This window comes from Peromyscus eremicus, chromosome 15 (genome assembly GCF_949786415.1).
Source record: "Peromyscus eremicus chromosome 15, PerEre_H2_v1, whole genome shotgun sequence".
NCBI lineage: Eukaryota > Metazoa > Chordata > Mammalia > Rodentia > Cricetidae > Peromyscus > Peromyscus eremicus.
In genome coordinates, this window is record NC_081431.1 from 39,380,738 (window position 1) to 39,396,205 (window position 15,468).

Consider the following 15,468-nt stretch of genomic DNA (forward strand, 5'->3'; position numbering starts at 1 on the left):
TCGAGACAGGGTTTCTCTGTGTAGCTTTGCGCCTTTTCTGGGACTCACTTGGTAGCCCAGGTTGGCCTCGAACTCACAGAGATCCACCTGGCTCTGCCTCCCGAGTGCTGGGATTAAAGGCGTGCGCCACCACTGCCCGGCTAGACCCTGTCTGAACTTACACATGCACGCATGCACTCACGTATGTACGAATGTACATATGTACATGCGACACCCAAAACCTGAAAACCTAAAACACAGCTTTCTTTCCCTATTTGTTTGTTTTGTTTTTAAATGAAAGTAAATGCTTATAGCAGATAAGAAAACAAGATAGCCAAATTTTCTTGACTTTTCCAAAGTTGAATTTTATTAAGAGAATTTCACTTTCTACCTAGATTTTTACTACAAATTAAAATTCTTCCTTTTCCCTCTTGGGAGTGGAGAAGACAACAAAAGCTCAGGGCTAGGAATATACCTCAGTTGGTGGAGTGTTTGCCCAGCATACAAAAAGCGCAGGGTTTAATTTCCTTAAATAGCATAAACTGGGCATGGTAGCCCACAACCTGTAATCCCTACATTCGGGAGTGAGAGACAGGAAGATCACAGTTGTCATCTTTGACTATGTACCTAGTTCCAGAGTACCCACAAGACTATGTCTTTTTAAAAAAAATTAAATTAGAAGACCCTTAAGTATAACTATGGGTCCAAATTTAGATTTGATTTTTGAGTATAAATCTTAAATGTACAAGAATATCTTGGTGAGTCATAAGGAAACTATCACCTAGGAAACATGCTTTTGTTTTTGGGGGAGGAGTGAGGGATACAATTTCATTATGTAGCTGAGGCTAGCCTGAAATTTAATATGTAGACCAGACTGGCTTTGAACTTACAACCTTTCTGCCTCAGGAACCTGAATTCTGGGATTACAGGCATGTACCAAGAACCCAGCATTGGCATGCTTTCTAGAGAGGATTGTTTTGGGTTTTAGAGGGAGAAGAAAGAATAGAGCCATTATTTATCTCTTGAATATACTAAAAGTATTATCTTAGATTACCTATAAATGTAAAATCCCTATAAAGTGTTTAGTTTTTAAGATTTGTTTATTTTTATCTTGAATATGTGAGTGTCTTCGTGTATGTATATGTGGCTGGTGCTCATAGAAGCTAGAAAAAGGCATTGGATCCCTGAGCTGCCATGTGGGTACTGGAAACTGAACCCAAGTCCTCCACAAGAGCAGCAGAAACTTTTAACCACTGTGCCACCTCTGAAGTTTGTCTAGAAAATGATTTCTAAATGAGTTTTTTTGGAAGATTCAGAAAGCTTGCTGTGATAATCATTGCAATAGAAGGATGATATAGTTGTGTATGTTGAATGCTAAGTGTGCAATTCCCCAGTGTATCCTTTGTTTAAGTAGAAAGCCGTGATTTCATGCATGGCTACTTCCTCTGATTAGTAGAATGATCCCTGTTGAGTAGATATTTATGTATGTGTCTGCAGTGTGTGTTAATAATGCAAACTGGTTGATTGAATAGGCTAGCAATGATGTATAAGAGGAGTAACAGACTAGTAAAAAGCACTCTTAGAAGCAGTGAAATGTAGAAAGAAACACTGATTTGTTGCTTTTATAATACTGTTACTGAAACAAAAGTGTTACTGTTTATAGGTCATTTAAATTCATGACATATTAATTTATTTTATTCAAGCTTCATTGATAAAATTAGTACCTATAATGTATGTCAGAAAATTAACAGAATGTTTTCACTGTATTTATATTTCTTTGAAATTTTTTTTAAAGACTTGTCCTAAAATAAAATGGTTATTTCCCTTTTTTTTCACCTCAATTTTTAGTGTGAAAAACACATGTCATGTAGTCATGATAGTAAAGACTACTATTGTGTTCATAGTTATATGGGAATATATATTATATTCATAGTTATATGGGAATCTTCAAAATTTGCATTATGCCACTTTCCATTCCAAAAAAAAGCTTAAGAACTTTAAGATAGTAACTTACTGCAATATTAATATGTCTAATCTAGTGTGGTCTATTTATATCCATTTAGGTCTCTTTCCTACATCTGTATTTGCCCCAACTAGAAATCCAACTATAAAGTATAAGCAAAGTCCCAGATTTCTAACAGTAACATTACCTTATTCTTCCAGTAAGCTAACTCAAGATTTAAAATAGAACTGGGCAGTGGCACGCACACCTTTAATCTCAGCACTCAGGAAGCAGAGGCAGGTGGATCTCTGTCAGTTCAAGGCCAGCCTGGCCTACAGAATGAACTCCAGGACAGCCAGAGCTACACAGAGAAACCCTGTCTCAAAACAAACAAACAAAAAGTTTTAAAATGGAGTCCTTAGTTATATCATTTAGAGATCAGTTTTTAACCAATATTTTCTTTAGTTCTATAGTAAAATCATGTTTATATGCACATGAACTTATGGGGCTGGAGAGGTGACTCCGTGGTTAGGAGCACAGGTTGCCCTTTCAAAGGACCCAGATTTGGTTCCCAATACGCACATGGAAGTTCACAGTTGCCTGTAACTCTAATTCCAAGGGATCTGATTCCTTCTTCTGCCCTGTGAGAACATCAGGCACATACATTGTGCACAGACATACATGCAGGCAAAACATCTGTACACATAAAATAATTTTTGAAGTAGAACTTCAGCCTCATGTTCTTAGCTGTTTGTCTATGTTAGCTTATTCTTTGCACAAGTTGACCATCCCTAATCTGAAATCTGAAATGCTTCAAAATCTAAAATTTTTTTTGGCATCAACATTCCATCAGTAGTGGGCCATTTGCTCCTATGTAAGATCAGAGTAAGCAGTCACACTAAGTATAGTATATATTTACCTTCAGCTATCATAAATTCTACATGGCAACTTAGGTCCCATCCCCAAGATAGCTCCTAAAGATAGCAAATCTTCCAGACTCTAAAATGCTGGGCCCTAGGCCAGTAACTTACCAATAACTTACCAGTGGTATCTTTTGTACATCTGACTAAACATTCAAAATTAATTCTAGGTTTCATAATGCTATTACTCCATGAATCTCATTTTCATCAAAATCAGAGTAGAGGTAGAGAATTTGGAAGGCTTTGGCTGGAGTAGAAAAAGAAGAATTAGATGATACTCATTTAGGAGGAAGATTGGGATAAATCTGGAATGAAGTTGATTGTGTATAAATGTCAGAGTTAAGTATGACCTGTCCTCCCTCTTGACTTGCCTATGACAGAACTGCTTGTTCCCATCTGTTTTCTAGGGTGTCATTTTTAATGTGTCTCTGATATACTTGTTACAGGGTGCTATTATTGTATCTCTGTGTATTTATTTGCCCAACTGAACTGTGGGTCATCTAAGCCTTTGAGGTCACTGAGAGTAGAGACTATGTTTTATTTATCTACATTTCCACAATGCTTGCCATTAGTAAATAGTTAAGTCTTTGTTAAATGCATGAATGACTAACATTTACTCTTCCCTCCCTTTTTCATCTTCTTTCTTTTTCTGAAAAAAATCCCTTCATTCAGTTTTTAAATTTCCGTATCAGTTCCTTCCCCTTGGAGTCTTATGCCTCTGTCCTTTACTTCCTCTCGGAGTCTTATGCCTCTGTCCTTTGCTTCTTGTTGCGTTGCATGCCTGGGGTGCACTTCTAGAAACATTCTGGACTAACCAGGTTTGGAAGATGGGGTTGGTGATAAAAGAGTAATGGAAGTTTGCCTCAGGTCCGAAGGAATCCATTTCCCCTTGGCTGCCAATTTTGTAAAAGTCAACTACTAGAGACTTAGGTTTTCTGTCCGTCCCCACCCCTGGAGCTGAGGACCGAACCCAGGGCAGCGCTCTACCACTGAGCTAAATCCCCAACCCCGAGACTTAGACTTTCTGATCCTTTGGTATTATATTGGAAATTATCCTCTTGCCTTTGTTTCTTTGAAGTATTTAAGTCTATTCTACATCCTAGAGTATCTCAAAATGTTACAAAGGCTCACACCAGAGTCTCTTCATACATGGGTTGCTAAGACCTCATTCTTCCTCTTCCCTATAAGGAAGTGTCCTCTATCTGGAGCTTACAATGCTATAGTATAGCTTGTAACCTGGTTCTTTTGGACTCAACAAAATATAAGGGAGCTATCAAGAGAATAAATCATGGAACCCAAAGATACCAGCTCCAGAAACCAATTATCTCAAAACCTGTATTATTGTTTCCTGGTCTAGTTCTAATAAAGTATCTGTTATAGATGACACTCAGGATTGATTCCTACTTTATAATCATGTATCTCTCTGAAGAGAAATGCTTATGGGATGAGTAGAAAGAACCAGCCACATCTGAGAAGAGGGTTGCCATAGATTCCCAGGTTGAATTTGTCTACTAAATGAATACAGCTATATATCTAGAGAGCTAGAAATTTAGAGTCGTTTTCAAAATTGCTACTTTGGCGGATAAGTACATTATTATTATTATTATTATTATTATTATTATTATTATACATTTTCTTCTGTATAATAAAATCAGGGGAGTCTGACAGGATAAATATAAAAGCTGTCTGCATCCATACTCCTTCGTCCAGGGTCATCCAGGTACTATCTACAACTTGAGCTTATTCCTAGTGATAGCATTAGTGTCTGATTCTTCTCTTCTCTGCAATACCAGAATTTCTCTTTGCAGTTATAACAAGTTGATGCAGAGCAAGCCAAGATGAGTTTGTGTTTAATGGGAACAGCAATACTACCTAGCTTTGGAATTGAGTTGGCCATGGTGGAACACACCTATGATCCTAGCACTTAGTGTGTAAAGGTAGAAGGATTTCAAGTTAGAGGCCAGCCTGGGTTGCATGGTGAGGCCTGTCTCAACCTACTCCCCTTAAGAAGAGTTGTTATAAAGACTGAGCTGTAGTATTCCATAAACTCTAAGAATTTTTTTGTTTTTGTTTTTGTTTTATTTTGTTTTGTTTTTCGAGACAGGGTTTCTCTGTGTAGTTCTGGTGCCTGTCCTGGATCTCACTCTGTAGACCAGGCTGGCCTCGAACTCACAGAGATCCGCCTGGCTCTGCCTCCCAAGTGCTGAGATTAAAGGTGTGTGCCACCACCACCTGGCAAGAAAATATATTTTATAAGTTAGTGTTCAATGTGTTTGCTGACTAGACTTATCATTTTCAGGACAGTGGTAAGAGAGGTGATTTTGTGGTGAAATTCTAGCATTAACAAGTCATTACCACTACATTAGGGAAATAAATATTACATAGACTGGGGTTGCAATTCAGTGATAGAGTGCTTGACTTAGGCACAAGGTCTTGGGTTTGAAATGGCATCTAGGGGCTGGGCAGCATTGGCACACACCTTTAATCCCAGCACTCGAGATCCAGAACAGGCACCAAAACTACACAGAGAAACCCTGTCTCGGAGGGAAAAAAGAAAAAAAGAATGGCATCTAGGATAGAGAATATGGCGTGCCTCAGATGATATAACCCACCTTTCCCTGCCTGTCTGACGGGCAAAGAAGAGCTTTGTGTTCAGTTAGCAAGTGCTCCTCTGTCCAGTAAATTCGCTTTGTAGCCTAATACTAGATTTCCTCTCTGGACTTCCAACACTTTTTTCTTGACAGGGTCTTACTCTGTAGCTCAGGCTGGCCTTGAACTTGTGGCAATCTTGCCTCAGCCTTCTAAGTGCTGGGCTTTCAGGAATGATCCACTGTGCCTAATTTATTCTCCCTCCTCTTGATTTCTGTTTTTACCCGTAATTCCTACCAACGACCCCGCACACTCATACAGGCACACTGTTTTCTTTACAGTTTGCATTCAGCTCCTTCCTTTACCACTACTTAATCTAGCCTTGGTTGCCTGGGCTTTGTGTACGTCTGTGCTCTGTTGGTTCCCTTTTTATCAGCAGTCACTCTGAATGGTCAGACAGAAACTGAAATTGAATATAAGTTTTTCTATTTTTATGTTTTCTCTCTTTTTTTCTTTTTCTCAGTTTCGAGTATTTACAGCTCCCTTCCATAAGGTAGGCTTTGCTGATTTCTGGCTGGCCGATCAGCTGAACAGCCTGTCAGTGATACTCATGGACCTGGAATATATGATCTGCTTCTACAGTTTTGAGCTCAAATGGGATGAGAATAAGGGCCTGTTGCCAAGTAATCCACAAGGTAGGTATGATTTTGTATTCACACTGCTGAATTGCCAGCATAAACCAAGAAATATTGGGAATGATAACTGCAACAGTTAAGGTCATGGTGAAAACTCATCCAATAGCATTATAAATTTAATTAAATGTGCTTGGCATTCTGTTAGCAATCTCCTTATCTGAAATAATTTGGCTTCTAAATTGTGTTATTTTAGCCATCCGTTTGCCAAGAAATTTACAACTTACACTTAAGAATTCTGCAGTTACTTCTCAACATTCCTATATGTTGGTAGCTGTATCACAAATGCTAGAGTGCCAGCAATTTGTCCTCACAGAAATGCTCAGGATACCATTGTAGGTACCAGTGATCCAAGTACTGATTGCTTAGAATCAGGTCAAGTGCCTTGACAAAGTCCTGGTAGATTGCTTAGAAATCTTATTTGAAACCTTAGTTTTCTTGTAGCTCTTTACCCACGCTTAGGGAATGCCAAATCTTTGTAGTTAGGAAGTTTGCATTCATAACAAAGATCTACTGTAGACAGATCATACAGCATTCTCACAAAAGAGAATGAAAACTTGGGTGTGGCAGCCTACCATGAACCTGCAGCCCCAGCACTGAGGAGGCTGAAGCCATAGGTAGTAAGTCCCATTTCAGCCTGTCTCAAAAACACAAACACAACAAAGCAGCAGGAAACAGTTAATAATGAACCCTACCTTGTTCTTGATTAAGAGGGAGGCTGTAGAACAGGTACTCGGAGTCTATTTTTATAGTGGCTTAGCACTGTCTGGGTACCTGCGATTTTTGTAGATTTTCACATATTTAATGTAGAACAAAGCAGTTTTTTTCTTCCTTTGATTCATAGACTCTTTTTCCTATAGTTTTATCACACCTGAAAAAAATAACTCTAGGACAGTCAGAAGTCTGAGAGGACAGATTTTCCCAGGAGTCCCTCTGGTCTGTACCTTCTCTCCTTGGCTTATCCACCACTGCAGATCGTGAGCAAACAGTAGCTGCATAGGAGAAAGTGACCGAACCCACAGGGACGGATTGGATTGTATGGGTGTGCTGATGGGTAGTTGGACTGTGTGACTAAATGCTGTGAACAATTCATTCTTCTGAATTCTGATTTTATTTTTCTTCTTCTTCTTCTTTGAAATCTTCACAGAACCAGAATTTTGCCACAAATACACATATGGTTTGCGAGCCGTTGTTCAGTGCATTCCTGCTTGGCTTCGCTTCATCCAGTGCCTGCGCCGGTACCGGGACACGAAAAGGGCCTTTCCTCATTTAGTAAATGCTGGCAAATACTCCACCACTTTCTTCACCGTGACCTTTGCAGCCCTCTACAGCACGCACAAAGGTATGCTGAGAGTTTAAATCTGAGCTGTTGCTCCTTGAATCTGTTGCCCTGGACTTGACCATCTGTGCTGTTGGTTTCCACTGAAGCTCCAGCCCCTGGCTATCATGTTTATCCTTGAACACAGTGTTAGTCTCATTTCACTGTATATTAGCAAATATCATTAACAAGAATCAGTCGATCAGATAGGAAGAATTGTGATAATGTTTGAAATCCTGAATTACACTCAGTGAGTTTAACCTATGGATGCCTTGGGCTTTCATTTAGTGGTTTTTATTAGTGGTTTTTTTGTTTGGGTTTTTTTTTTTTTTTTTTTTTTTTTAAAGATCTCCTTGTTCATTAATGAGGTTAGGAAATGGCTAGGTGAACAAAATTCCCTCTGGCAATCAAGTATATTTTTAATCATTTTCCTTCACCAACTAGTAAGGATTGTTTCCAGCCCATTTAACTGCAAATTGAGTTCTCTGATCCCTCTAGTTTCTCGTCTCCATGGCAACCTGCTATTACTTGCTACTGCTCTGCTGTTAGGAGAGAAAAAAAGCTTTTAAGTTCTGAGCCACATGCAGACACTCCTTTTGAATTTTTAACCTTTTCCCAAGGACTGTCAATCAGTGATTTCACTTCCTTTTACTAAAACACATTACAATATCAGCCCACACCTTAGACACTACAATTTCTCATCTGTAGGTGGCAAAGAAATGTGACTAATGGAAATCAGTATAGTGCTTTTTAAATACTCAGGTAAATTGTTTTCAGAAACCTTTTTTGTGAGGCTGTATTTGGGAGTCTTAATTCAGTGGTACAAAACTGCTGTTGCTATAACATGTAGTCTGATGGTCATGAAAGATGAAGGCACCGTTAGTACCATGAGATTGGTATCAGTGGAGCACGTTACACTGAGCATCTATACTGTGATATAGGTTCTGTGCTTAGAATAGCATTGATAAATGGAGTCAATAATTTTGCCACCACGTGGCCATTCTTGTTAAATGATAGAATTTAATTGAATACCTCAGTGAAGGAAACACATCCCCAAAGCTCCCATAATTTTAATTCATGCTGAGGAATGACACTAGTCAGTTATTACTGTCAAATTTATAAATTTGACAACTAATCTGATGCAAGATGCTTTATGGCTCCTCTTACTAAATTATCAGGAACACTTGCCTCTCATCTTAGGTAAAAATGAGCACCACTATTTTGGGTAAATATTTTATACTAGTAATACATTTATTGAGAAGCTGACAGTCACCTGGGCTGCTAGTGCTGTTGACACAAATACAGCACTCACCTCAGGAAATATTTTATTCTTGAGCCAAACGTAAGTGGTGATAGCCTGGGAGCACAGATTCAGATGGCCCTGAAAGACATGTTCCACTGGAAGTGGCTACATGAGAATTTGCAATTACAGAACAAAGAAAACCATAAGTCAAGGTATTTACTGAGTACATTGGTGGTGACTGCAAGTAGGCAGGCTACAGCAAACCAAGGGAAAGTCTGTATAGGTCTGGGATGTTGTCATAAAAATGTCAATAACGTTTTTAGCTTTTAGATTGGTAGGAGCTAATGTTCTGCTAAGAATACATTTTAGGGCTATAGTGATAACTCATTCAGGAAAATGCTTGCTGCACAAACTTCAGGACCTGAGTTTGGTCCCAGAGTCTATCTAAAAGCTGGGGCCTGGCAGCAGGCACCTATAATCCCAGCTTTGGGGAGATAGACACAGAAGGATCCCTGTGGCTTGCTCACCAGACAGTTGAGTCAAATCATTGAGCTCAAGGTTCAGTCAGAGACACTGTCTCAGAAAACAAGGGAGAGAGTGACTGAGGAAGACACTGATACCAAACTCTGCACACACACAAAGAGTACATTTTAAAGATTCTGATAGGGATGCTCAGAATCAGGAGTGGACAGTGAATGGCTTTTAAAGGGACTGAAGACAATCCAAGGTAGTCTGGCTGTGGTCTTCAGCACTATCCACAATCACAGAGTTCAGCCAGTCAGCCTTGGGGAATCTTTTAACACAGGTCTGGCTTTTTTACCCCCTGGGAACCTCAGTTTATACAAAGACCTGTAATGAGACAAAAAGGATCACAAGTTCAAGGCCTGCCTTAGTTACAGGATGAGTTCAGGCAAGCCTAGCAACATAGTAGACCTTGTCTCAAAATAAGAAGTATAATGGACAGGGGATGTAGCTCAGCCACCGTGCAGGAAGCCCTGTATTTATTTAATTCCCACCACAACATAAACTAGGCGTGTATGAGACCCTTTAAATCAAGAAATAGGTACAAAGAAGGCTAGGATGGGCCAGAAAAATGGCTTCACAGGTAAAGGTATCTGCTGCCAAGCCTGACAACTTGAGTTCAGTCCCTGAGTAACACATGGTAGAAGAAGAACTGCCTCCCTCTGCATTTACATAGTGGCATATGTGGAAATATCTATTCTATCCCCAATATTACGGTGGGCTGGGGAAGATGAACCAGCATAATTTATCTTTAAATGAAGCAATTCTGTAATAGGTAATATATATATATGTATTTCCTATTGAACTATGTTTTAATGTGATATAGTTTTACATTGATGTAATATATATTTATAGTTGTTGACATATCTGCTACATATATATGTAAAAAATTATACCCTTTCACTACAGGGTGCTAAGAGAATTTTTTCCACTTCTATTTTATAATTATTGAGCTTTGTTGAGGAATGGTTAAAATAGTAAATTTTATGGGGGTTTGAAACTACATGTTTTGAAAGACATCAAAATAGAGTACTATTTTGTTTAAGCAGGGTACCAGAAAAGCACACAGCACAAATCTCTGACCCAGCCTGATAGGCCACAGATGAAAGATAATGTGCAGATGACATGTAGCCAAGAATGAACTTGAACTTCCAATCCCCCTGCCTTTATCACCCAAGTGCTGGGATTGCAGATGTGTGTTGCCACCATGCCTGGCTCTTTATTTTCATTTTTGTGATACTAGCATCCTGCTCAGGGCCTTGTGTGTGGCGTACCAGGCAAGTATTGTATATCTGGGCTCATCCCAGCCTCACCTTGCAGTTAGAAGGTAGAATCAATTCTGTTTCCTACTTCTGTTTCCTTGGCATCATTTGTCATGGCTGTTTCTGTTTCACACAAAGCTGTATTTTTACCTATATTTACTTCATGAATTTATTGTAAGAGTTACACATGAAATCACATTATAGACTGATAGGCTACGTAAATGGGATGGATAGGAAAATGAAAGACTAGCTCCATTTGCTGACCAGTGCTGCTGTTGTGCCCTTTCCTTTACAAAGATTCCTGAGGGAAACTTTGAGGACCTTGTGTTTAGGGTTACAGAGAGCCAGTGTCAGTCAGGAAGGATTTTGACCTTTAGTTCATGTGGTATAGCAGCCTTCTCACTGAGCACAGTTCATGTGCCCATGTCAGATTTTTAAAAGTCAAGAGGAGAGAACGCACTCTTTAGAGAGACATTTTTATGTATGTTGATCATATCCCTAAAGTTTTAAAAAATATTTTATAGTTGTTATATATTGAATATATCACTAAATTTTTGTACCAAAAAGCCTAAAACTTGGAATGACAAAATTTTGACATTTGAATTGTGATTAAGGGCCTCACAACAGGCAGTGGTGGTGCACACCTTTAATTCCAGCACTCAGGAGGCAGAGGCAGGTGGATCTCTGAGTTTGAGGACAGCCTGGGCTACACAGAAAAAACTCTGTCTTGGAAAGGAAAGACAGGGTCTCACATAGCTCAGGCTGGCTTCAAATTCACTCTGTAGCAAAGATGACTGAACTTCTGATCCCCTTGCCTCTGTCTCCCTCTTGAGTGCCGGGATTGCAGCAATGTGCATCAACACTCAGTTTTATGTGGTGATGGGGCATCAAACTTGGGGAGTCATGCATGCTAGGCAAGTGCTCTACCCACTGAGCTATATCCCCAGCCTTAAGTTCTTTGATTTTCTTGGATAGTATTGTAAGAAAATTCAGACTTTAGAAATAATTACTGAGTCAAAAGAATCAATTCAAAGTGACTAATTATGTACTTTTCTATGGTGTGCATGTGCTCTTACAAAAGCTACATTTATGAGGAAAGAAGAGTAAAAGATCATGACATAACCTTGTTCAGACTCAGATCTGAGTCTTTTCAAAGAACTAGCCTGCCAGGGTTACCATAGTAACAGCATTATATTAAGTGCACTTTCAAAAGTGTTACAGAGGTTGTTTCTTATGTTATGCTGCATGATTTGTAAAAATGGAGGTGTAAGCATTAACCCTGAACCTAGAATCATTTTTTAGAAGGTGAGGATATAGGCAGCCCGTTTAGGAAGATTAATCATGATAATATTTTAGTTAGGCCTCTTTTGTTGTATTAAAAAAGAAGCACATTTGAAATAATTCAGGACATTATATTTTCTGTCATTGGTTTTTAGAGACAAAGAAATTCAGCTAGCAGCTAATCTCTGTGTTTAAAAGTTCATATGTCCTTACATGACCACATTTGAAACAACTCCTCCAAGTGTTTTCTTGGGATTGGGATTGGAGGAGGTAGGAAAGTGTTTGAAATGGGTTTGGGTTTCCTTGAGGGTTCTGGACTTTGCAAGGAAAGGTCTTTGGGAAGTATAATAGCAGAAAGACCGTGATGTTATTACTTCTGACAAGCTGTACTTCATTAGATCATATTATATTTGTAGCTTTGGAGTTAGAACCTTGCTATTCACGTAAATATTTGAGGGGTATTTACACTTCACATTTCCTGAGACTTGTGGGCAGGGATGGGATTTGCTATAAATTTTTTGAAAGAGTTTGTCTCTCAAGTTCATTTATATCCATGTTATTGGTGCCCAGGTCTCGTCTGGATCCTTTGTGCATTCTGAAGGGTGCTGAGCCTCCCAGGGAGGTTTCCTCGGCAGCGGTCAGTGCCTTCCGGGCAGTAGCCACTTCATTATTTAGAGTGAGCACACACAGTCCTCAAGTGCTGCTTCTCTGGGGTACAGCCAGTTGCTATCCTCTTGCTACCCTGAATAATAGGCTTCTAGTCCACATTTTCATCTTCTCATATTATAATAGAAACAGTAATTGTGTTTTTTTAATTCTCTGGGGAAATTTTTGTTCCATCAGCTTTAAAAGACATACGTTCAATTAAAAAAAAACTCATTTGGAGAAATGTTCTCATTTTTTGTGTTACTATTTAAAGTAGCTCAAAACATTAACCCTTTTGAAAGTTAATATACTCAGTTGTAATTTCCTCACAGCAGGAAAAATTGTTTTTACAATCTATCTAGACAAGATTGGCTAAAAGACCTGTTGATATCAGAAAACCAAAAATAAGATATTGTTTCTTTCTGATTAGTAATTTAATAAATGTTCTTTGCCATTTTCTGCTATCATTGTGCTGATTTTCAAATGCTATAATTGTTTCTGTATATAAATTTATGTGTGATATATATGTGTGATTTATATATATATATATATTTGAATAAATTAAACCTTTTTACCTTCTTTCTAACTTAAAATACTTCTAAAAAGTAACACACATGCCGGGTGGTGGTGGCGCACGCCTTTAATCCCAGCACTCGGGAGGCAGAGCCAGGCGGATCTCTGTGAGTTCGAGGCCAGCCTGGACTACCAAGTGAGTCCCAGGAAAGGCGCAAAGCTACACAGAGAAACCCTGTCTCGAAAAACCAAAAAAAAAAAAAAAAAAAAAAAAAAAAAAGTAACACACACGTTGACACCTTGATACCATTTTGGTTTTCTCTTGTCACATTGGTTATCTTAATTGTTCTTAAAACTCATGAGAACAGCATTTCTATATAAATTATGTTGCTTTAGTAACACTCACGTATAATAGTTTAAAGTTTTTAAATCATCTGTAATATTTTATTGCTCAGAATTATAGGATTTTTGATGCTAAAAGGAAGCAAAGGTGAAAATTATTTGAATTCAACTTACACAACAATACCTGATTAGAGAGAAATTTGAGACTTGATAGAATGTTTAATTTTCATTTTAATTTATGCATACAGTTTTATATTGATGCTATCAGTGAAAAACAATGAACTATTATGTCTACATTTTTTTTGGGGGGGGGGGTTTGAGACAGGGTTTCTCTGTGTAGCTTTGGAGCCTGCCCTGGAACTCACTCTGTAGCCCAGGCTGGCCTCGAACTCACAGAGATCCACCTGCCTCTGCCTCCCGAGTGCTGGGATTAAAGGCGTGCACCACCACCGCCTGGCTATGTCTACATATTTTTAGCAAAGAAAAGGCAGAAAAAGTAAGTGAGGAAATAAACTATAAGGCCTTATTTCTACTATATGTGGTACTCTAGAAAGCAGAAGAGATTTCACTCATCAGCTATTGTTGCTACATAGTAAACCAACCCAAAATTTGGTAATGTAAAAACTGCAGTGTATTCTTGTTTGAGCCTCTTTGGGTCGGCTGGAAAGTGACTGGGATAGGTTGAGCTCATCTGCTAGGACTGCCTCTGCCGAACTGTCTTACCTGGGCTTTGCTCTCACTGTCATTCGGGGGTGAGTCTGTTCTGTGTGTGTTCATTCTGGAGCCTCACCTGATAGAGCAGCACTTAGCACAGGAGTCTCCTGACACGGCAGTGAGGAAAGCAAGTCCTATTGCACAAATACGCGTAAGGCTTCTTTATTTGCTGTCTTCCTGCTTCTTGTTAGCCAGAGGAAGTCACACAGCAGATCCAAAAGAAGTCTCTTTTCTGACACTAAAGCCAGTCACCAAACCCAACATCACTGAGGCAAAGAATATTCTTGCCTTGGAAATAAAGAGGGGCTGAAGGGAATGAATATTCTTTAGCTATAATCTAATCTACCATTATATGGAAAACAATTTAAATTTATTCCTTAACTGGCAAAGAGCATGAACATAATTTTGCAGAATAAACACATGAGCAGTGTTTCAGTTCACTAATAACAGGATAATGCAAGTTAAAATAGTATTTGATGAAAGAGCAATGATGCTCACAGTGAGCAAAGGTATAGGTTGGTGAACATTCACTCTTAGGTATTTGGTTATTTTGTTAAGAGTCTTAAAAATATACCTTTTAGCTGGGTGTGGTGCTGCACATCTTTAATCTCAGCACTCAGGAGGCAGAGGCAGGTGGATCTCTGAATTTGAGGCCAGCCTGGTCTAAAGAATAAGTTCCAGGACAGCCAGGGCTACACAGAGAAACCCTGTCTTGGAAAACCAAAATATAAATCTTTTGTTCTAGTAAATTCATTTCCACAACTAGCATAAGTAGAGAATTTGGGAAAAATTAAGACATGTTCATGGCACTATATAGTAAGAAAATGAAACAATGTAGCAAGTTTATAATAGATTTTGTAGGTGCAGTACATGAAACATTACACAGTAGCTTGCCAAAGGATAATTCCATCACCTGCAAAGAGTAGATGAAGAATAGTGATTGACATCACAATCTAAAAGCCAGGTGTGATGGCACATGTTTGTGATCCCAGTGCTGAGCAGGTAGAAACAGGTAGATTGATAGAACATATTGGCCAGCCAACCAGCACTACTTGGCAAGTTCCAGGCTAGGAGAGACCTTGTCTTAGGGGGTGGAAATGGCCCCTGAGGAAGGACACCTAAGGTTATCCTCTGACCTCCATATATACAACACAAGCACAAAAAGAATACTTATATTATGAAATGTAATATTTATGGGATATATCTGTGGGCTGGACACTTAATTTAACATGTGCTAACTAGCTTAGTTCACAACAACCTTGGCTATTAAAAGCAGAGCTGGGCAGTTCTTAAGAGAGCATTTCATTGAGAAATACTGCAGTTGAGGAAAAGTGGTCATTATTCTTTTTGTGTTTGTAACTCCGCTTGTGGAAGAAGAAACAAATGAGGAAGGTGAGGATGGAAAATTACTACAAGGAAACATCAGGATTAGGCACATTGGCTAAACCAACTTGATGTGATTCTTACTGAAGGCAGACATAGGTTCTCTGATGCTTATGGGGTTTG

At 38.9% G+C, this 15,468-nt stretch overlaps 1 protein-coding gene across 1 annotated transcript in view; it reads left to right on the forward strand.

Annotated features, from left to right (window-relative positions):
- Xpr1 (xenotropic and polytropic retrovirus receptor 1) overlaps positions 1–15,468 on the forward strand; it is a 155,273-nt gene that overhangs the window by 113,361 nt on the left and 26,444 nt on the right. The window contains exons 10-11 of the mRNA XM_059281110.1: positions 5,954–6,125; positions 7,270–7,464. Coding sequence (XP_059137093.1) covers positions 5,954–6,125; positions 7,270–7,464 — 367 coding nt within the window. The remainder of the gene's footprint in view (positions 1–5,953; positions 6,126–7,269; positions 7,465–15,468) is intronic.